Source organism: Sylvia atricapilla, chromosome 5 (genome assembly GCF_009819655.1).
Source record: "Sylvia atricapilla isolate bSylAtr1 chromosome 5, bSylAtr1.pri, whole genome shotgun sequence".
NCBI classification, from domain to species: Eukaryota; Metazoa; Chordata; class Aves; order Passeriformes; family Sylviidae; genus Sylvia; species Sylvia atricapilla.
In genome coordinates this window covers 8,436,808-8,457,645 of record NC_089144.1, presented here as the reverse complement: position 1 = coordinate 8,457,645, position 20,838 = coordinate 8,436,808, and the positions used below count along the sequence as shown (strand labels likewise).

The 20,838-nt window shown below is 46.9% G+C and overlaps 1 protein-coding gene across 1 annotated transcript; it reads right to left on the bottom strand.

The window, feature by feature from the left end:
* Window positions 1–1,167: 1,167 nt before the first annotated feature.
* Window positions 1,168–3,768, bottom strand: LOC136361004 (cadherin EGF LAG seven-pass G-type receptor 1-like). Its single transcript, XM_066318607.1, has one exon. The coding sequence runs from the start codon at window positions 3,648–3,650 to the stop codon at window positions 1,410–1,412; it is 2,241 nt and encodes a 746-aa protein (XP_066174704.1). The 5' UTR covers window positions 3,651–3,768; the 3' UTR covers window positions 1,168–1,409.
* Between the last annotated feature and the right edge of the window lie 17,070 nt (window positions 3,769–20,838).

Sequence of the window (20,838 nt, the reverse complement as noted above, 5' to 3'; positions counted from 1 at the left end):
CAAACAGACAGTGACGATGCAATCATCTGCACCCTTAATCCAAATGTTTTTCTTTAGCCTACTGTCTGTTTTTCCTGCTAGTCCTCAAAGGACACAGAAACAACATTTGCCTTACCACCTAAGCTGCACCCCAGCACTCTGGAAGAACCAGGAGCAGCTTTTCAGGAGATACACTGCAGCAAAATCAGTCAGCTCAGTTAATGTCACTTTCATTTTTCTGAAGCAAAAAGAACCTCAAGCCTGCAAACACAAGGGAGAGTGTGGCTCACTTTTCCAACGCCTTGCTGCACACTGTGGCAACTTTTACAGCAAAACAATTGCTGCTGGGATTATGCCACAGTTTGATTATTATTTTTCTAATGATCTCCCCAAGTATGATTTTACATATCCAGTACTTTAAGCTTTTTTCTTTTTTACAAAAATAACACAGATCTTAGTTTAGTTTGCAGAGAGAGGCAGCAAGGAAAGTATCTGGCTAAACCTTTGAAAGTCAACAGAAATATGGGATCAGGTCCACAGTAAACTTTATAGAGTGGCACCTGCAGAGGAAATTACTCATTGCATGATTGATATCACAATTAGAGGCATAAAAAGTAATTCCATGATAAACAAGCAACTGACCAGAAAAAGAATAATATCCTAAGAGCATGTTTGTGCTCAAATAAAAGTACATATTGGACAACATTAAACAGTATTCACACACACACAGACAAAAGTTCTCCAATGAAGTTAACAGCACATTATCCCTCCCTCTCTCTCTTTCTCTCCCTCCCCATATTCAGGGGCTGCATCTGGCCAGTATCTGCCCTTAGTGCCACTAAAGCAACCCCAGTGCCATTAGCCACGTTCCACAGCCATCACACAGCCATAAGTGATTGCTTTCTGAGCTGCCATTTCCCACAGGAGCGCAGCTCAGCAGTGCAAACACCAGCAGAACATCCACCCGGGCCATGCCAGCTCTGGGCTGAGGTCGAAGGAGCTACCAGCCAAATCTCTGGGTACACAGAAGGGAGTAAACGTGCTTTGTTGCTGAAAAAGCAGAGATATCAAATCTCAACTTTTTTTTAGAGAAAAATAAAGACGGAGGGGAGACGGCATTACAGATACACGTGCATTCCCTACATCTTTGCAAGTTACATCATTTACTACCTTTATGGAACCACATCAGAAAAGCTCCAGCCAAGGTACCACCTCAGCTGAGGGAGTGTGCTCCCTTCCATGCACACTGATATTTATTTATCCTTGTGATCCACGTTTACTAAATAACTTCAAAGCACCACTTCAACCCACAGCACATAGGCTTGATACATTTTTGTGGTTCCTCTCCAAAAATTTCACAGATAAATTGCTGCTTCAGGAAACCAAGAGCTACACTCTAACCTGCAAGTGTGTTATTTCTGCCCATGACCTCATACTAATCTGACAAACAAAATCATGCACTCCAATGCTTGCTTACCTGAGACTGACACTCTCATAAAGGCTTCCAGGGGTCTGTTGTTGTCCAGATCACGACTCAGTTTGAGTTCCCCAGTGGCAGAGTCCAAAAGGAGCAAGTTTAACTCATTGCCTTGGACAAAAGTGTAGGCTAGGCTATCAGACACATCGGGATCATGAGCTGGGATCTTGCCAATCACGCCAGAGGGAAAGCTGTTGGACTTGTTGGTCACGTAGTTATTGAAGAGGATCTGGAAGTCCTGCAGCACGGGTGGATTGTCGTTCTGGTCCAGGAGGCGGATGTGCACAGTTGCTCGGCTCACAAGAGGGGCTGAAGTGGCCTGCACCACAATAACATACTCTGTCCGGCTCTCATAATCCAGGTCCATTAGGGCTGTGAGGTCTCCATTGAGCAAGTCTAGTTGGAAGACCTCAGGGATGTTCCCCTCTACGATCTGGTACATGATCTGTGCATTGGTCCCCTCGTCGGGATCAGCGGCACTGATCCGTGCCACAATAGAGCCCACGGGGCTGTTCTCCTCCACAAAGATATCAAATTCATCCTTCTCAAAGACAGGAGGGTTGTCATTAATGTCCAGCACAGTCACCTGGATGTCCACAGAGGCTTTCAGTGGTGGGCTGCCCCTGTCCACAGCAAAGGCCCGCAGGCTGTAGACAGCCACGTTCTCGCGGTCCAGCTTGCGCAGAGTGCGAATCACTCCAGAAGTGGGCTCGATGTAGAAGTCTCCATCTCCATCGTCACCACCTTGGAACGTGTAGAGGAGACGGCCATTGAGGCCCGAGTCACGGTCAGTGGCAGACAGCTGCAGGACACTGGTGGAGAGTGGCACGTCCTCAAACACCGAGCCCTGGTAGCGGTCGCGCAGGAAGCGGGGTGCATTGTCATTGGCGTCCAGGATGAGGATCTCAACGTACGTGGTGTCCGATTTCTGGGGGATACCATTGTCATGGGCCGTAATGGCCAATGTGTAGGAGGCCTGGTCCTCATAGTCCAGCTCCATCAGGGTGGTGATGGTGCCCGTATCAGGGTCAATGCGGAACTGGGGGATATTATCATCCAAAATATAAGTGATTCTTGCGTTCTCCCCCGTGTCTTCATCAGTGGCACTGATGGTGACAATAGAGGTGCCAATGGGCTTGTCCTCACTGACGCTCACAGTGTAATGGGAGCTCTGGAAGACCGGGCGGTGTGTGTTGGCATCTGTGACATTGATGAAGACCTGGACGGTGTCAAAGCGAGTGCCATCAGAGGCAGTGACCGTGAGCACATACTGCCTTTCTTGTTTGTAATCCAGGGGCAAGGCCAGTGTGATCAGCCCTCCTCCACTCTGACTGGTGATGGCAAAACGGTTCCTGGTGTTGCCACTGGTAATCTGGTAAGTCACAACACTGTTAACGTCCCTGTCCACTGCTGTCAGGGTCAGGACACTGCTGCCCACAGCTGCATCCTCGTTCAGTCTGAGGTGATACACCTTCTCTGTGAAGGTGGGGTTGTTGTCATTGACATCCAGAACAGTGATGGACACGCTGGCTGAGGAGGTCATGACCGGCACACCGTGGTCTCTGGCCTCCACCCCAAAGTGATAGTTTTCCACGGTCTCTCGGTCCAGCTCTGCAGCTACAGTGATCCACCCTGTGCTGTTGTTGATTTGAAAAGGGAACCCAGAGTCACCCGTTACAGGGGCACCTCCAGTGGACGGTGCCATCTCTATGAGTTTGTACTCCAGGCGGGCATTCTCTCCAGAGTCAGCATCCACCGCCTGGATGTGCAGCACCGAGTAGCCCAGAGGAACATTCTCCAGCACCGAGGCCTGGAAGGGAGTGCTCACAAAGATGGGGGCGTTGTCATTCACGTCTACAACCTGCACCGACACCATCCCACTGGAGTTGATCAAAGGAGGTCTGCCCCCATCCTGGGCTTTGATCCGGAGCGTGTACTCCCGGATAGTCTCGTAATCCAGAGGGTTGATGAGGTCGATGGCGCCAGAGAAAGAGTGAATGTAGAACTGGCCTTTCAGGTTGCCACTCACAATGCTGTAGTGCACCTGGGCGTTGCTGCCCCGGTCCCGATCTGTGGCCTGTACCTGCAATATCTGGCTGTTCACCGGGGCATCCTCTGGCACCTGGACCAAGTAGCGCTTCTCACTGAACTGAGGGTAGTTGTCATTCTCATCCTCTACAGTGATGTGCACCATAGCTGTGGCACTGCGTGGTCCTGGATCCTTGCCCTGGTCATTGGCTTCCACCACCAGGTGGTACTCAGAGACCTCCTCACGGTCCACCGAGGCTCGGGTCCTCACAACCCCGGAACGAGGGTCATCTCAAGACTCCATCGCCAGCTCCTGGCTCCAGCAGGCGGTAAAGCATGTTGGCATTGGCTGGGGCATCACCATCGGTGGCTCGGATCGTCAGCACCTCGTAGCCCACCTCCAGGTTCTCCCGGATGCTCTCCCGGTACTCGGGCTGCTCAAACACCGGCTCGTGGTCGTTGGTGTCACTCACAGTCACCGTCAGATAGGTGGTGGCCGAGCGGCGGCGCGGGGAACCGTGGTCGGAGGCGGTAACCTTCAGCACGTGGGTGTCCTTCGTCTCCCGGTCCAGGCTGCGGGCAGTGACCACGCTGCCCGTCTCGGCGTCGATGGCGAAGTAGTCGTTGGAGCGCTCGTCAAAGAGCGCCTCCATGGAGTACGCCAGCCGGCCGGCTTCACCTTCGTCAGGGTCCTGGGCCCGCAGCACGATGACCGCCGTGCCGGCCGGCTCGTTCTCGGGGATGGACACCTGGTAGCTGGGCAGCTGGAACTGCGGGGGGTTGTTGAGGCTCCGCGCCCGCCGCGCTCCTCGCCGCCCTCCTCCCTCCGTGCCCGGCGGCGGGGCGCAGCCGGCGGCGGCTCCGCGGGGCTCGGCTCGGTGCCGGGCGCGCCGGGGGCAGGGGCCGCCGCCGCGGGGCTCGGCGGGCGGAGCGCGGCGCGGCGCGGTCCCCGCAGCCCTCAGGCGCCCGGCGGGCGGCAGCGGCGGCGGCTCGGCGGCGGCGGCGGGGCGCCCCGCGGGCAGGTGGAGCGGCGGGGCGGCGCGGGGCGGCCGCGGGTCCCCGCCGCCTGCCGACGCCAGAGCGCAGAGCAGCGCGGCCCAGGACACGCAGGCGGCGGCGGACAGCAGCCGCGGCATCTCCGGAGCTCAGCGGGCAGCGGGGCCGGGCAGCGGGCTGCTGCACAATCCATCCACCCGCCGGGCCGCCCGCCCGCCCGCATCCATCAGCCGGCGGCCCGCCGCCCCCACCGCCCTCGCCTCCCGGGCACCGCCGGCCCCGAGCCCCGCGCCGCGTCCCGGTCCGCGGGCAGCGGGCTGGAGAGCTCCAACTTTTCCACCTTCAACTTTGAAGTGAGTTCAAAATGGCTCCTCTCCTCCTCCTCCTCCCGCCGCCGCTCCCCAGAGGACGATTAGCATAAACCTGCTGCTCCTCTCCTTCGCCAAAAAGAAGAAAAGAAAATCAAAAAACCGGGGTCTCCCCGCGGCGGCGGGGCCGGCCCACGGGCGGCGCGGTCCCGCGTGGCTGCGCGACACGGCGGAGCCGCCGCGCCTCGTCCGTCCCGTCCTGTCCCGTCCCGTCCCGCTGCAGCCTCCCGGCCGGGCTGGGCTGGGCTCGGCCGGGCTCCGCTGAGCTGCGCCGAGCGCGGCGGGCGCTGCCCGGGGCGGGGTTTCCTGCGGGCCCCGCCCGGCCCCTCCCGGGCGGCGGCGGCGGGGCCGGGCCCATCCAGCCCCCGGGGCTCCCGCTCCGCCGCCCTGCGCCCCTCGGCGGCCGGGGAGCTGCCGGGGCGCTGCCGGGGCGCTGCCGGGGCCGTGCGGGCTCGGGGCGGGTCCCGCTGCCCCACGCCGATGGAGCTCCGCGGGCCGCGGCTCTCGGCCGCTTCCCCACGCAGCAGCCACCTGTCGTCCCAGAGCCGCCGTCCGGAACCGAGTTAAACAGAAATTCATTTAAATCCATTTTATTAATTTCTCGTTGTGGAGTAGGGGGAAATGAAGTGGAAACTACTTTCCAGGGCAAAATGAGCATCGTGTGGGGGCCCGAGGGTGGTGCCGCCGATATCCCGGCGCAAGATCTGCTGCCGTGCTCACGCCTTGCTCTGAAACACGCGCAGCAGCCGGCAGGATCTGGAGCCTGGAGTTAAAGATTTCTTTGGGGCAGTGGCAAATTATGATAGACAGGACGCAAACTTCTGTGGGCAGAAGCAAAGCCCAGCCCCGCATGGAAGCGTTGCACTAGTGATCATAATGTCAACTCTACGAATTTATGCCTGTATATACTTTCTTGTCGCGCTACTTCTCCCTTCCCTTTGCAGACTCCGGAGCGGCGCGGCCGGGGCTCGGCCGCATCCCCGCGGCTGCAGTGGCCCCTGGTGGGGGCGGCGGGGCTCGCTCCGCCCGCCGCAAGGAGCGATGCTAACCCGCCGACAGCCCGCGTACAAGAGCTGTACGATGTACGATGTACGTGGTGAGGTGAACAACGAGCAGCCCGAGGTTGCCGAGTGGGATTTGGCAAAATTTGGTTATTTGTAGGAGCTGGGAGGCGACTTTCAGAGCGATCTGTCGCTGTCGGTTCAGGGTCTTCAGCAGCTATAGGGCGAGTACAAGCAAAACGGATTGTTTCAGTGGCTTTCATCTCCTGAAATGGATTATCGCAAGGGAAAGGAAGAAAGGAAGAAAGAGAGAAAGAAAGAAAGAAAGAAAGAAAGAAAGAAAGAAAGAAAGAAAGAAAGAAAGAAAGAAAGAAAGAAAGAAAGAAAGAAAGAAAGAAGAAAGAAAGAAAGAAAGAAAGAGAGAAAGAGAGAAAGAGAGAAAGAGAGAAAGAGAGAAAGAGAGAAAGAAAGAGAGAAAGAAAGAAAGAAAGAAAGAAAGAAAGAAAGAAAGAAAGAAAGAAAGAAAGAAAGAAAGAAAGAAAGAAAGAAAGAAAGAAAGAAAGAAAGAAAGAAAGAAAGAAAGAAAATTTAAAAAACCAACCAACTGGATAATTTTCAGTATGTGTGTCAGGAGGAAAAAGAGCTTCATAAGTTGAGGTTTTGGAAGATGTTTTGCTGATTCAGCTTTACTCAGAGATTTTTAAAAAATGGAATTTAGAAGCTTACTTGGTTTTGCATATCCTCTGATTAAAACGGATTACTTATGAAAAGAAAGTTAGAAAAATTAAACATAATCTTCCATTTGTTTATTGAGCTCGAGTGGATGTAGTGATCTGCTTTATACTCCAGAAACAAATCAACTCTCTTGGTAACTGGGTTAATCGATATTAACCTGGGATTTGCATAAGGAAGCTAGTCTAAGTCCATACTTTTCTTGCTTCACTCTACATTTTCTTGCTGCTATTCTTAATACCTACAGTTTGAAAAATAACCTCTTGTAATAAAATAATTTCTTTTTTTTTGACTCTTCAAAAATGACAACCAAGTACATGTTTCAAGATAAAATAGATTTCTAAGAAGAGACAGTTTAAGCTTTTTTCTTTTCTTTTTGTTGTAATAAGAGGAAACTGCGAGTTGAGAAGATACCATAATATCTTCTGTATAAACCAATTTTCTGTCTGATTACACAAAATCCTCCATCATTTCCCTATTTGTATGACCTGCCTTCTATTTCCAGTTAAATTCGTCTTGTTTCACTGTTTTCTAATTAAATGTATTATCCTTATTGTTCCTTGCATGCATTACACCATTTACCATATTCTTTTACCATTAAAATAGATCTCAATTCTTTTACCATTAAAATAGATTTCAAATCCAAAATGGTAAATACAGTTTTTACAACTGACTCATTGCTCCAGCAAAAAGAATAGGTTTGTTTAACACTCGGGCAACTCAAATGACTTTTCAGTGGTGAAATGACTCGTGTTCCCAGACCACTCTGTGTGGAAACAGGGGTCGCTGTTAGATCAGAGGTCAGGGCTGAGGGGATCTGTTTCTGCTGCTGCCTCTGTGGGTCCAGAAGAGCCAGAGAGGGCAACAGTGAAACAGAACTTTTGGTAAAGGTGACTCAAGGTGGGGAACAAAACCAGGATTACGTGTCTCACTTGTTTTAGCTGGCAAGTTTTAATGAAGACTAATCCTTCAAATAAAACCACATACTTTGTGCCTGATTTTGCAGATTTTCTCATATAAGCTGCTCTTTTCCTATAGAAGAAATCACCCTGACATCACTATGATGAGCGACGTCCATAAAAAATGCGAGCGGGTGGGGTTTTCCTTGACCCTTTGTTTCCTTAGTAGCAATTGATGACATATTCGTTTCACAGCTTAAAAAAAAATTTCTCTGTTTCAACTTGTCTAGGAGTGAAATATTTCAAGTTTCTTTCCAAGGTGAATGTAAAAGAAAACTGAGGATTAAAAAAAAACAGATTGAATTGTTAGCCAGCTTCATTCAGAACTTAGCTTGAACAAAAAAAAAAAGTAGTTAAACTGTAAGGGATTTTCCTAAAACATGAAGTTTACAGGGGAGACATCAAGAATCATTTCTTAATTGGGACTGTAGGCCAGAGCAAGGCTCGTGCAGGGTTGGAGTTGCCTGCATCTAGATACAATAGTATTTTTGAGGTTGGGAATAAAATGATTCAGTGTGAATCCATCCCTGTGGAAGAGGTGGTTTTATAGAAGGAGATGGAGCTTTTCTTATCTCAGGTCACCAGTACTTTGAGGAAAGACTTAAAAATTCACATTCAGTAATGCTGTGTTAAAATAGTTCACTTTTTTCTTTTTTTTAAAGAACAAGAGTAGTGAAAAGTTTTTTGTCATTGGATTTGTGAAGTATATTGCAAAGAAGCGATATGCAGTGTGTACCCCACCCCTCCAAACCAGGGGGTTTATCTTCTAAACTCTTGCTTGGGGGAAGAAGAAAATTTTTCCTCAAATTTAGGTATCCATGCAACACAACCTATATCTTGTACAAGATCTCTATATACATAGTGTTAACATAAATTGATATATGTATTACATTTTCATAGCTGCATTTATTTACTTCACAAATGCACCAACAGTCTATTTCTGCTAAAGTAGCACATTGAGAAAATAATCTAAGAAACCACAACAGGTAGTAATAAAACAGCCTTTAACCACAATTTATTCCACAACCTTACAATTTTCCAGCTGGAAAAGAAACTGGAAAGAAACTGGTGTTTTGTGTCATACATTAGAACTGCATAATATTAGATTTTGAAGGGGAATGTTATTTATTACCCATTATTTCAAATAAACTAACAGCATATTAGACTTGAAAAAAAACCCCACAAAACAAACCAAAACCAGATAACAAATAACTTGCTAGTTTTCAGACTACCTGTGATGGTTGCTGTTACATGCTACCCTCACGGTGGGGTGTCTTCATTGTCTGGGACTGCACATCAACAGAGAGCAATCTTCTGTGATCCCAGACAAAGCCTAATAAGAAATGGAAGGAGAAAACTAAGAGGAACTCCTCAGTTTTGAAGGTTTGTCCTGCCTGTGGCAGGAGGCAAGTGGGATCTCTGGTCTGTCACTGGCCCTGGGACAGCACACCTCTCTTACCTGCTCAAAGCTCCTCCAGGAGACTTCATCCTGCTACAGTGTGCAAACTAGTCTGAGCACAGGAGCTGACAGGATCATTGTAGTGAATTTAAGTTGCATAAACCCACGATTTTAGACTATTTCTCCAATCACTACCTAAAGAAAGAATGAGAAATTTCTGTGTGAACAGGCGTTTGGACTTCCAGTCCCCATCCTGTTGCATGTCCAGCCCAAGAACGGGCAAATGAGCAAAAGTAATTTATGTTCCCACATTGCATCTGAGTTTATATTCAGAATAAAAGAACTAGTTCAAGCTCCATATGGTGAAATTTGATCCTCCACCTATTGCAGGAACCCCACAGGTTTGGAAGAGTTCCAGAAAATACTTTTATTGCTAACATTCATTCTTCTTAAGCCAAGAATGGATTTCAAAATGTTGGGATCCTTATTGCAGGAATTATGTTCAAGGCTTCCTGGCTTTGCTTTTCAGAAAGAGTAGAAACAGTTTGGAGCTCTCTTGGCATTTGTGGTAGAGAATCATACTGTTGCCTCTTTTTAAATCCTCTGTGGATACAGCAGCAATTCGGTGTTGGAACTTGTTTATTTCTTTAGACTTCATACCATCCATTTATAATTTACCCTAAGGAGCTCAGCTCCACCCTACTCAAACACTGCCTGTGAGTTTCCTCACTCTAAATTGGTTTGAGTATTTTTTTCCCTCCTCACTCTAGCTAAAGGCTCCACTAGTTACAACATGCAAAACGACAAATAAACCAATGGAAAAGCAAATTTCGTGTTCAAAAATTGCACGGTGGCCAAGAACAAATGCAAGCTGAGTAAGGCTTGACTGTTATTTATGAAGGAAGTGATAAAGAGATTAATGCATCAGAAACATAGTTCTACATAATAACAAGTCTGTAACACAGACTGTAACAAACTAGTAAATAAAATGTGGGATTAATCAGCCTGTTGAAGTAAGCAGAGGAGAAAGCCCAAGTCTGCAAATTGATGTGTTTTTCTGTACTTTGCATATCTCTCCTATACATTAACCGAGGTACTGACTGCAAAACTGAGTGAAAAACTTGGAAATTACATTTTACTGTTTGTTCTGCAGGATTTGCCCTTTCTTTCTCACAGTGTCTCACCTTATAATGTACAAACAGATTAAAAAGTCAGCTCTTGTGACTTTGCCCAAGAGTTTGCTGAACGTTTGCTGTCAGCTCATCAAAATAAAGGTGCAGCAGGACAGATCTCCTTGCTTTGCCAGCTCCTGTTTTTTAATCAGGGGATTAGGGGGCTAATTAACAAGAGCAGAGTACAAAAGGGAAGTACGGTCTTGGTAGACATTCTAGCTTGACTGAGTGATGTGTTTGGAACTGAAGTCTACCAACACGTTACAAACACCCTGATGTGGTCACCAGGGAGCAGTTACTTGTGCTACAGGAACCATGAGGAGCAAGGAGATGACACAGGAGATGAGCAGAATAAGTAGTAGAGTTCAAGTGCTGGTAGAGATGCTCCTGGCTGTGGAGAAGTCTGCAGGACTGCACTGCCCATGGGGTGGGCATGCTCTGTGTCTACATGGGAATATGGGGACACTGTTCCTGTACCTCCATCAGTAGCTACACGTGGATATTTGTAATATGATGGTAGAACCCAGACTGCTCCAATTTCTCCCCTAGTATTTCTTTCTCTCTACTATTTACACACCCATTTCATATTGAAATACTGTTTTCTAGGGATTTTATTGCCTCTGAAATATTGTTTTCCTGGAGTGAACTAACATCTTCTTTACTTTTTATGGCTTGCATGGAGACAGGATTCAGCTTTTTCCTCCAATCTCTATTATTTTGTCTTTATCAGCACCAAGCATCATCTGCCATTATATTGCCTACTTGCTCAGCACCAAGATTCTTCTCCAGAAGCTGGTTTGATGTCATTAGATTAAACAGTACTGTTATTTTTTGTAACATCTACACAGCCAGCCACCTTTCTTGCTCTGCTCCTTCCTGGCAGTAGGACCTTGTAGCCTGTTTTTCATGAGCTTTGCCATGGGCTCATTGGACACAGCAACATTTGCAGAACAAAAGCATGGAGGAAAATTCTTTCAGCTACTTATCAAAGAGTATTCAAAGAGCTCCTGGTGGATGGGCAGGAAGGTGGAGTGAAAGCAAGGACATTGTGACTTTGGTCTAACCTGTTTATTTTCCAGAAGTTCAGTTACATGCAAAGACAAGGGATTTTGGCCTCTTAGGGGAGGAAACACACAGCTCTAATGAAACACTTCCCGGAAGGGAATTAGTTGGAAAAATAAAAATATTAACTGAAATGCTTAATGTGGGAATATGAGCACAACCGGTGGCTCAAATAACAGTGGGAGTTATGGCTTTGTGGCTATTCCAGCGAGAGAAGGTGAAGCTGGCATTTAACACCTCCCCTAATCACTGTAAAATTTGCATGTGAGATATTATGACTATTGTTGTGTCTCCCCTTTCTTAGTTTCATTTCATACCCAGAACTCAATGGAAAGACAGAGACTTGGTTTCTAGTACTGCACTGGAAGCATACTCTGCACCACCTCATTTCATCTTTTCCCAAGAGACTTAGGAATAGCAATTTTTTTCTCATAGATGCATTTCGTAACATTTTTTCTGAGTGTTTGTCAACATACCCGAGGCTTGGCAACTCCAAATGTTGAAAAGCAGGAAGTGTTGGGAAAAAACACTTTAAAAAGCCTCACTAATACTGTGATGTGTCTCAGTTTAGGCTCTCTCTGGCTCTGGGAAGGTGCACAGAGACATCATGTCCATCTGCAGGCATCCAGGGGCATCAGGCCCAGGTTGTGTGCATTGCACCGCTGCTGAGCTCCCAGACTGAGCTTTGCCTGTGCCAGCTCTCCTCCTTGGCCAGCCCATACCAGGCTGGGCTTTGCACAGCCCTTGGGACTGTGCACTGTGAGAAATTTGGAAGGGGACATTCCCCTGTGTGTGTTGGGAAAGGTAAAAGGGCTGTTCTCTAGGAGCAAGCCATGCCATACCAGTTGGCCTCAGTGATGAAAAATGGAAAAATGGCCCCTGCCCTGATTTATTTACCTTTTATTTATTTTTATTTACCTTTTATTTATTTATTTACCTTTTATTATTGTCTGAAAGACAGATTTCACGCCAAATGTATAAAACACTTTGTATTTCAAAATCTAGTATCTCAGCTGTTCTATTTTCTTCTGCTCTGCTAGCTGCTGAGCACCACAGTCCATTGTCCTGCCTCTCCAGCAGCTTTCACCAGGCTCACCACTTATTAACAGACTGTGTCTCTGGTTGCTGGGTTTCTCTGGAGATCACTCAGTGTTGTTTCATAAAGGAGAGGAAGAGCATTGCACTCTTAATGAATTTAGTTGTCATCACTTGTCAGCTTTGTGCTCTGAGGTCTCTCTTAGGTAGCGTAATTATCATTATTTTTATATATAGGTAATTATAATCTGGGAAGCAGTCCAAATTCTGCTTTTTAAGTAAAATTGGTGAAGCTTATTTGCAGTGACTGGAGCCCCTCAGCACACAGCAGCCTCACTGGCAGCACCACAGTGGCTGTGGGAGTATGTACCACGTGGAGACCCTCTTTCCTGCTCAGTTACAGCCAGGGGTCATTTCCTGTTCTATCTGGCATGCCCCAAAGCAGCCTTATCTTCAGATATTCTAGCCTGGACACTGTAGTCAGGAAAAAAGGTCAAAAGTCATCCCTGGTTACACAGGCTGGGGGAATGGGAAGCTCATTAGGCTGTCAGCCTTGTGCTCCAACTCCACCTCTGCTGCCAGGCTGATTTTCCCTGTACAGACAGACATGACTGTCACAGCCCTCAAAGAAACTAGAATCCCACAGGATGGTTTCCACAGAGCAGCTTTGGATTCAAACCCCACCATCAGTCGTGCCACAGCAATGGTTTCACAGGGCTCTGCAGAGCCAACACAGCACTGCTCCCACTCTGCCTGCTTCTCCTTAACAATTTAGGAGTTTAGGGGTTACAGTGGCAGTAGTGGGCTGATGGTTGGACTTGATGATCTAAAAGGTCTCTTCCAACCTTGATGATTCTATAATTCCTGACCTGACCTTCAGCTATAAATGCAATTTTGATGATTTTCATTGTTCTCAGGGGCACAAAACACATTTTCAGGTGAAAAAAATCCTCTGGGAATATCTCTAACCCTTCCTACTGGAGTGTGCAGCATCACCCTTAGCTGCTGCCTCGACAATTGGTTGTACCTTCTGCCATGTCATGTTCGAGAAATGCAGAGTGCCCTTGGGTTTTGCAGACTGGGTAAAACACTGGGACTCTTTGCTACTCATGCAGAGAGCATTGCTCTAACATTAGAAAGTGCTGATCTCCATTTCCACCCACAGTGGAGAGAATGAAATATTTTCTGAACTATGAGGAGGCTGAGAGACTTGGAAGTAAAAGTATTCCCACAGCTGCCACTGTCACTGATGAAAAGGGTTGTCAAAATTGGCTTATACTGAAAATTTTAACCAACAGAGCATGCTGTCAGCACAGACTGGGACAGAGGAGAGTACTGGGGTAGTCATGAGGCATGGGGCTGGAGTGCTGGGATGTTCTCATGGGTGGATATTGCTGGGTGCTAATGGGTTGCTTCTCGGGAAAGGGGATGAAGGGAAGCCTTTGGTCTTGTTTGGAAGAGGATATCCTCATATTATTTCCTTGCTTTCTCACCCAACTGCATGCTGTATAAAACCTGCAGATGCCAGAGAGGTGTGAATATTTGGGTTGCTGAAGGCATAATGCCCTGTATCTATGTTTTACTGTTCTACAGCCAAGATCGCCTCCTGTCCTAATCCATTATCTCCACCGATTTTATGGATTGAGGCAAGGCTCTCTTGGAAAGGCCTTGCCTTTCTCATGTACTGTAACTTTTGATCACATGGTTTGTTCAGCCTCAAGGCTGCATTTTTCTAAAATAGAGAAGCATTTAGCCTTCATAATCCATTGATAGGAACGTGGTGGCTATTAGAGTTCTTTCAATGAAACATCTCAGCTCAGGTGAGCTCTGCAGAGTTGTTCCCCTGGTTTGTGCAGTGGAGTGCAAAGCGAGCTGTGGGTGTCCTCCCAGGCTGCACTGGGCTAAGCATTCCCAGCAGGAGGATGTCAGGAGGATCCTGCCCCTCTGTCCAGGTGTGGTCTGCCCAGTGCTGAGCATACTGGAGACAGCCCAGGGCAGGGCCATGGAAACCATGAAAGTGCTGAAGCACTGCTCCTATGAGGAAAGGCTGAGTGAGCTGGGATGGTTCAGCCTGGAGGAGAGAAGGCTCAGGGGGATCTCATCAGGGTGTACAGATACCTGGAGGGTGCAGAGATGACAGAGCCAGCCTCTTCTCAGCAGTGCCCACTGACAGAGTCAGAGGCAATGGGCACAAAGTGGAACACAGGAGGTTCCCTCTGAACATCGAGGAAACACCTTCTTACTGCAAGGGTGACTGAGCACAGGCACAGGCTGCCCAGGGGTCTCCATCTCGTGGAGTCTCTGTCCTTGAAGATACACAGAGGCCATCTGACTATGGGCCTGGCCAACCAGCTGTAGATGACTTTTTTGACCAGAGGCTTGGACCAGGTACTTCCGGAGGTCCTTTCCAAATTCAGTCATTCTGTGGTTCAAAACAGGACAGCAAACAGTGGAAAAAAAAGCAGGTTAAAACAGGGCAAGAAAGATAGAGTGAGGTAAATTACTGAGGCAGAATGGAAGAGAGGAATGAAACTGCCAGGAGGGAGTATCAGTCAGTGTTCCCTTTCTTCTGGCCTCATCTGAAATCAGTGTCTTAGGACTTACTAAGATACAATGCTGCAGTAGAAATTGGTTGCAAAGTGGAAAATCACAATAATCTCACAGTTTGGCAGGCTTCCTACCTGGTACTGAAGTCCTCAAGATGGTTGTCATGGGTTGTAGTCAACCATCCCATCCTGTAACACCAGACTAGTGAAACCTGGGAATGCTGGAAGAGCTGCCCAGTATCAGCACTGTCGCTGCACTTCATCACCCAGGAACAGAGGCTGCTTTTGGATGTGCAGAGGCAATGGCAGGATGGTCCAAGAGACGTGGCTGCTCCTAATCAAGCATTTTTCTGTGTCTTTCCCTCTCCCTTGGAGTCTGAACCCTAGAAACTGCAACTGCCTGGTGCTCAGGCTTGCAGTAGTACAGTGGTCAATCAGAAGCAGACGGCACATCAAACACATGAAGTGCTGGGTGGACCTTCCTGGCAGCCCTTACTGGTGGTGTTCATCTACATTGTCCAATTATCCACTGACAATTTTGCTGATTGAGATATGCTGGGATGTGACAGTAACACTTTGGCATGATGTCTGCTGGAAGGTCTGAGCCCATTTACTTTGCTTGGGTTGTATCCCTCTGCATTACTGGAACTGGCAGTGTCATTGCAAGGGTTTATCTGGCGCTGCTGGCTTATCTCAAAGCCATACAGGCTGTTCTCTTCCTCTTGGTGCTGCCTGAGACTGGCTGTGCAGTGAAGACCATGCCCACAGGTGGGGTGGCCATGGCAGGGGGTACTCAGCACCTCTTGTGTGCATATCTGACCTGTCATCTGGCCTGTTATCTCTTTCTGGTGCAGCTAACAAGCAATTTGCAAGTTCCCATATGAAGCTATTTTGAGAATGTTGTGTTCCTTTAACACAACAGTCTATTCTGAGGGTGAAAGATGAATGCACCTGTAATAACAAAGGATTTGTCCCATGAGAATTGGTAAAGAAAATACGTAAACAATCCAAAAATACAGAGATTTGATGGACAAGTGGAATACCTTTCATTAACCAATAGAATAATTAACAAAAAAGCTACCAAAAAGTTGCTCACGGAGTTTGTAAAAACTGTATAAAAGACAGCATGCTGCCATAACAATGAGAGCCTTCTGATTTTACTGAAGTAAAATCTTCAGTGTGTAGTGGTTTGAAAGCAAAACGAGTGAGAGGCTCCAGGTCAGAAATACAATTTAATGAGAAGAAAAGGGAAAAAGATAAAACAAAATATATGCAATAATACAAAAGACTACTGACAGAGTCAGAATACAGCCTGATCAGGGTGATGGAAGCAGTCCAGGTGAGGTGGTTTTCCTGAAGCAGTGATCCCATAGAAAGGTCTGGTAGCTCTGGTCCTCTGGGAATCCAGTGGGTGAGGGCTACTTGTACTGTCCCAAATCCCAGCTTATATCCAGGTGAGAATGCTTGGCTCCTCCCCCTGGGCAGAGCATCTCACATCTAACAACCAAAAAAAATCAAGAATAAGCAGACCAAAGAGCTTCCTGGTTTGTTACCCTGTCTCTGGCAGTGAGGTCCTGCAGGCAGAGTAAAAGGAGATGACAAGAAAGTGCTGCTGTTTCACAGAAGAGTTTGCAGACTGCAACTATTTGTGGTCCAAAGACCTTCTGACCAGAAATAGCACCTTCATTTTTAATAGCAGCAAATGGATTTCTCTTCCAGGAATTTGGCTGATTCCTCTCTGAACTGTGCAAACCTCGGCAGCCTCCCACAAACTGCTGTGAAACTTCAGTGTTCATTGTGTGAGAAACCCTCCCCTTCCTTCCCTGTAGCATCTGCCACCTGCTTGGGGTTGCAAACACCCTCAGACAATGTTCTCTGCTCCCTTTCTTCAGCCTGCTCAAGACTTCATGCACACAGTTCCCACCCCCAGTTATTTATTTTCAGGGCTGATGGCTGCAGTTTTTTCTGTAACATATTATCACATTTATATTTGCCTTGAAATGGGGGCCCAGAACTGTGCATCTTGTTTTGATTTGCAATAACAGGTTCAGGTGTTATCTCTGCACATTGGAAGCTACAACGGGGTTTGCTACTGGGTTTGCCATAAACTACTGTGTCGTTTATCTGCAATTTCACCTGCCATTTTATTGTCCAGTTTCTGTGTATTCTGAAACCCTTCTCCAACTGCTGAAGTAACTTTTGTCCTTATTATTATTTTGGACGGCTGCATATAGTTGACTGACTTTACTCCATATCCCAGAAGGTCTATTATTCACCTTCATTTGCAGATTTTGTAGAAACTGGTTGCTCAGAGTAGCTGCAGCATATGTCAGTGTAGGACTCCAGCTGGGACTCCACTCCCTGTGAATAATGCTGGTGTATTCCTGGGTTTTGCCAATTGCTTGCTCACTCTCTCTTAATCCATGGCAGCTATTTCACACACTGCTGCTGAAGGATTTCCCCAGTGCCTTTGGAAAATCGAACTGACTTTATCTTTTGGGTTTTGCTTGTCTGTTAACAATAGTTTGTTGATGGTTTCAGAGGAATCTTACAGATATGTGAATCATGACTGATGCTAACTGTGACGTATGTACCTCATTTATTTACACATCCATACGACCAATCCTTGCCAGTATTTACTTGACCCAGCTGTGGAGTGGGGAAAAAAGATGAGTCCTCAGACAGTAAAAGCTTAGAGAGCTTTTCATGTTTATATATATTCTTACCCAAAAATACTGCCCACCTGCAACCAAAAGAATCATGCAATTCATCTTCCAGCCACCAGGTAGAGGCAAAAGCCATTGCAAAACAGCCACCCTGGTGAGAAAACGCCTACTTCCAAAATAGCAGCCTGACTGGCATCAAAAGAGAGCTTCTGACCAATCTGTCTTCGTGGTTCTTAAAATAGGTCCGGCCAAATTCATATATAAAAATTAATTTTGAATCTCATTAGCTCTGCAGTCACCTACTTAATTAGAAAGCCATTGCAGTCAATCGGTGTGAAGCACGCTCTAATTATCCCTTTCTACTCAATACATGAAAAATTCATCATGCTGGAGTTGCTATACCTTTTAATACAATGATAACAACATTTGAATACCTGTTTGGTCTCTCAAAGGATATCCAATGAAGCTCTTCAGAAGAAGGGGTTTTTTGGGAGTGTGGGGTTTTTGTTTGGTTGGTTGTTTTTTAGTAGGAAAATTTAATAATTTACCTATAAAATGTTTTCTAAATCACAGATTTTTAAGTCTGGCCTTATAAAAAGAATCATTAAAAAGGGGGCCAAATCTTGGCACCAATATTCAAAGGTTTTAAACCTTAGATGTCCACAACAGTGTATATATTATATTTATGATCTTTTCATGAGGTTTTATCGGTTTTACTTACATGGAGCAGAAACATTAGCAAATGCAAGTCAATGGAAAACTGAGGGTAAAGTTTACATAGATCATTTCTTCTCTGTACAGGAGCAGCATCAAAGGCATGAATGTACAGTACTGAACTTTCAAAGGCATGAATCTTTTTTGAACCTTATATACCACCTGTACTTATTATCATTCATATTGCAGCACCTCACTGAAGACCCTCATGTGGATCAGGACCCCATTATACCACAGACCACGCACATATAAGCTTGAATAAGAGCACTGATAATGAATGTCTGTCTTGGCAGAGCAAGTCTGTAGATATCCAACTGTCCCCCATAATTACAGCACAAAGAGCTGCTCATTCACCAGGAAAAAAAAAAAAAAAAGGCAAAGCAAACCAAAAACTCAAACCGCACACCTTGGAACCCAAAGGGTGTAAATGATGGGCTTGGTCCCACATCTGAAGGGTGCTGTGGATACCCTGGGATGAGGATGTGAGATGTGACAGTGCCAGGCAGGTGCTGCTGCAGGGGGTCCCAGCATGGCCACACAGGACCATCTCTGCCATCCCAGTGCACTGGGCAGCACAATGGAGGCACTCAGCAGGGTGACACTGCTGCTGAAAAGCAGCCTCTGGGTTTCTCTTCGTGCTATTTCCCTGCCACTGTAGATCCCTGAGAGCCTGGGATCTGGTCACCTCTCTGGACCACAGTGTTTCAGTCCCCAGCCCCAGGGCTTCAAGTGCATCTTGTTCCATCAGCTGGTGATCGTTCTGACCGTGCCTTGCAGGGTGACACCAGCCAGCCAGCCAGTCTGTCCTCTGTGAGGTGTTTGCACCAGTGATGCACCGAGTTGAAACTTTTCTGTACTCCAAAAGCTACACAACAAAACCAGAAAAGTTTTTTGTCTCATTCCTTAGTGGGAACAGATCAGAGAAGGGCAGGATGATCCAGCACTTACAAGCTTTAGCAAAAGAAGATACAGGCTGTATCTGTCTTTACAGATGAAGGAGAGGGGTGAACACATGATGATGAGGAGGAGGACAAGGAGGAGAAGAGCTGCTGGGGAGTAGGAGCCAATTTTGGGACAGCCTGGGAGGCAGAGGAGAGTGCTCAAGGTCCTTGACAGCTGAGGAGTGAGGTGAAGCAGTGGGAATCTGTGAGGCTGGTCCTGGCTTCCAGGGAATTTGAGCAATGACACTTGTGAGGGGTGAGGTCCTGGAGGAAAGATGGTAGAATAATAGCAGTGTACAGGAAAGGCAGCCTGGAGGGAAGACCTACATTTTTTAATTTTTTTTTTTTTCCTAGATTTTCTGAAACTTTGAAATCTAAGGTAAGAGATTAAAAGGATTGATAGTACATGCAAAATCCTTTACAGCCTTTACATAGAAATCATGGACCAATTTTAGAACTAAGTCTGGACCCAGCCATCTCTAAACTCCCCTCAAAGTAGGAGTTAGAAACAAGAGGATCCTTTCTGAACCTCAGGACTCAATAGGAGAGTCTCCCTGACAGTTTTGTCTTACTCTCTCCTCTAAGCAGCAAATAACCAAGTGTACCTTGCCATCGAATTTGTTAAATCACTGTTGCATTCACTTTCAAATGTTTTTAAATTTATGTTTTATATCAGTAAGAATATTGATGCTTCTTTGTTTCAAGTGAAGTGCCTCACTCCATCTGCAACAAGGTGTGCCCAAGTTCTTCACTGTACTTAAAAATAAAGGGCATGTTCTCACATTACAAGCCTGTGTTGCCTGCCCGTCCAAAAATCAGCATGGATTTTATTTCTGTGCCCACTTTGCTCTAAGAGCAGGTGGTGTTGAAGCTGTCAGAGGGATGGAGGAGGAAAGCTGTAAGGAGTTGGGCTCTCCTCCCTTGGTACACATATTAAAGAGAACAAATATTTGTCATTAACTTGTGACTCTTCCAGCCTGAGTATGAGGAAGATTTATACTACTCAAAGAACTGTGTCATTAACTGCTACTAATCCCCCAAACTTCCACTGTAGTAGGATCATGTTAGTTTTAGGGAGAGATGCAGCATGTCAGATTCTGTTCTCACAGGTACCTCATGGAGTAAGTTGCAAAGCATTTGATTTGATGTGATTTGACTTGCAAGAAGAATCGAAGGAACCCAGATCTCTGGGATCTAAACACAGCCTGCTCTGCTGCAGGAGCAAAGCACTGTGCTCTACTAGCTAGATCCTGGCTCCTTCAGCATCAGGAGAATGGACACAGGCTTCAAAAATCTGTCCCTAATCCCCCTGCTGCCTCTGTGTGGGTGTATAGATTTGTCTGCCTCAGGGCATCTCCAAATCAGGGTAGAGGAGGGAACCTGCAGTCCCACCTTCAAAATTATGGCAGTGGATGAAGCTAACACCCACTTCATGGAATCAAAATTCTGATGCAGAATATGCCCATGGGAGATATGAGCACCATGGGTTTGACCAGTGCTGTTAGGCAGAAGAAACACTGTGGGGGGGAGCAGGGATGGCTGAATACAATGCTTGGTCTCTCTGTGACAATGTTTAATCATTCTCCATAAACTTCAAGAACCTGTGCTCTCCTTTGCTTATGGGAGGCAGGGTAAGAGGAAGGATAATTTTCCTGTTTGGTTTCTAACTAGAAGATGAAAGGATCTGTGTAGGCCATGTAATGACCACTGGCAGTAGATATGAAGTTAGTCCCCGAGAAGCTGTTGGATGAATTTGCCCAGCT

What these genes read in the sequence shown, in the direction of transcription:
- LOC136361004 (XM_066318607.1), bottom strand. Translation starts at nt 3,650, where the DNA reads ATGGTGCACATCACTGTAGAGGATGAGAATGACAACTACCCTCAGTTC.